Source organism: Emydura macquarii, unplaced genomic scaffold (assembly GCF_026122565.2).
Source record: "Emydura macquarii macquarii isolate MOO-44397 ecotype Brisbane River unplaced genomic scaffold, CSIRO-AGI_Emac_v2 contig_3637, whole genome shotgun sequence".
Taxonomy (NCBI): Eukaryota; Metazoa; Chordata; order Testudines; family Chelidae; genus Emydura; species Emydura macquarii.
Genome location: NW_027133774.1, coordinates 3113 through 4782, shown reverse-complemented (window position 1 = coordinate 4782; position 1670 = coordinate 3113). Strand labels below are relative to the sequence as shown.

Here is a 1670-nt window from a genome sequence, read left to right as displayed (position 1 = left end):
TATTGATCTGATGTGGCAGACGATGGTCTGCATGGGTACAAATCATCTGTTCTCGAATTGAGCCTCCTGGCAATTTGCTCTTAAGTCAACATTTAGCCTTAAAATTCAGTCTGTGGTAGGGAGAGGAAGGGGAGTTTATGAATATTTTTGGAAATAATTCACAAGACTTGATTAACTTTTAACTCTACGTTCTTCTGATTCAATTGCACAGTTCCTTTTCTTGTTCCTAGATTCAGCCCATGGCAGACACAGACTGGAAGAACCAAACCGCTGTCCTGGAATTCATCCTTCTGAGATTTGGGAAACTCCAAAACCTGCAAATTCTTCTCTTCCTGGTGTTCCTAGTGATCTACATCACAACTATGGCCACAAACACCCTCATTGTGGTGCTTATTGTGACTGATCGGCACCTTCACACCCCAATGTATTTCCTCCTGGGGAACCTGTCCTGCTTGGAGACCTGCTACACCTCCGCCATCCTGCCTAGGGTGCTGGCCAGTCTCCTGACTGGGGACAAAGTCATCTCAGTCAGTGCCTGCTTCACACAACTGTACTTCTTTGGTTTTCTGGCAGCTACCGAATGCCATCTCCTAGCAGCGATGTCTTATGACCGGTATTTAGCGATATGTAAACCCCTGCACTATTCAACTCTTATGAACACCAGGTTTTGTCTCCAGTTGGCTGCTGGGTCCTGGCTAAACGGTTGTCTGGCTATTACCATCCTTTTCTTATTCCTATCACAGTTAATATTCTGTGGCCCGAATGAAATCGACCATTTCTATTGTGACTCCATCCCACTGATGGAACTCTCCTGCAGTGACACACACCTGGTCATACTGATGGATTTCATCCTAATCTGTGTATTCACCCTGCCTCCATTCCTGCTAACCCTGACATCCTACATGAGTATCATCGCCACCATCCTGAGAATCCCTTCCAACACCGGGAAGCAAAAAGCCTTTTTCACCTGCTCCTCTCACCTCATCGTGGTGACAGTTTTCTATGGAACCTTAATGATCGTCTACCTGCTACTGAGAGGTGACGCCCTGCGAGACCTGAACAAAGTGTTCTCTCTCTGCTACACGGTCCTGACTCCCCTGGTAAACCCCCTCATCTACAGCCTGAGAAACAGGGAGGTCAAGGCAGCCTTGAGAAAAGCCATCAGTAAATGTGGTTTTCACAGAATCATGCAGAGACTCCAAGATAAAAATTTAAACTGAGGTTTTTCAATGCTGCCTGGTGATTTAACCAATCTGCCCCCATTCAAATGAAGTTGAAAACTCCCATTTGAAGTATCAGTTCTAATGTGGAAAATACGTAGATAATCTGCCAAGAGTTACTGCAGGTGTTTACGGTCCCATGCTGTGTTCATGTAACACAATGCCCAGGAAAGTGAAGTTGAGGACAGCTCTGTCCCTCTCCACGTTAAGCACCAATACACGCAGTACGATGGTATATTTCTCCATGGTGTCGGCTCAACATTCACCCTATGGTGGGGGAAGAGGAGGATGCACAGCATCTGAAAATGCACAGCACTGTCCTTGTGTAAGGCATAAAATCCACTAACAACCCAAGTAAACCCCTGTGTACATCCCCTGTTCATTGTTTCTCTCTGTTAGATAAGGGCTGGTAATCAGACAGTCTATTTCAAATAAAACACATGAGGTGAC

General features: G+C 45.6%; 1 protein-coding gene across 1 annotated transcript; it reads left to right on the top strand.

Annotated features, from left to right (window-relative positions):
- Positions 1-239: 239 nt before the first annotated feature.
- LOC137145781 (olfactory receptor 6N1-like) lies at positions 240-1220 on the top strand. Its single transcript, XM_067536698.1, has one exon. The coding sequence runs from the start codon at positions 240-242 to the stop codon at positions 1218-1220; it is 981 nt and encodes a 326-aa protein (XP_067392799.1).
- Positions 1221-1670: the final 450 nt, after the last annotated feature.

Coding starts and splice junctions, on each gene's coding strand:
- LOC137145781 (XM_067536698.1), top strand. CDS start 240: ATGGCAGACACAGACTGGAAGAACCAAACCGCTGTCCTGGAATTCATC.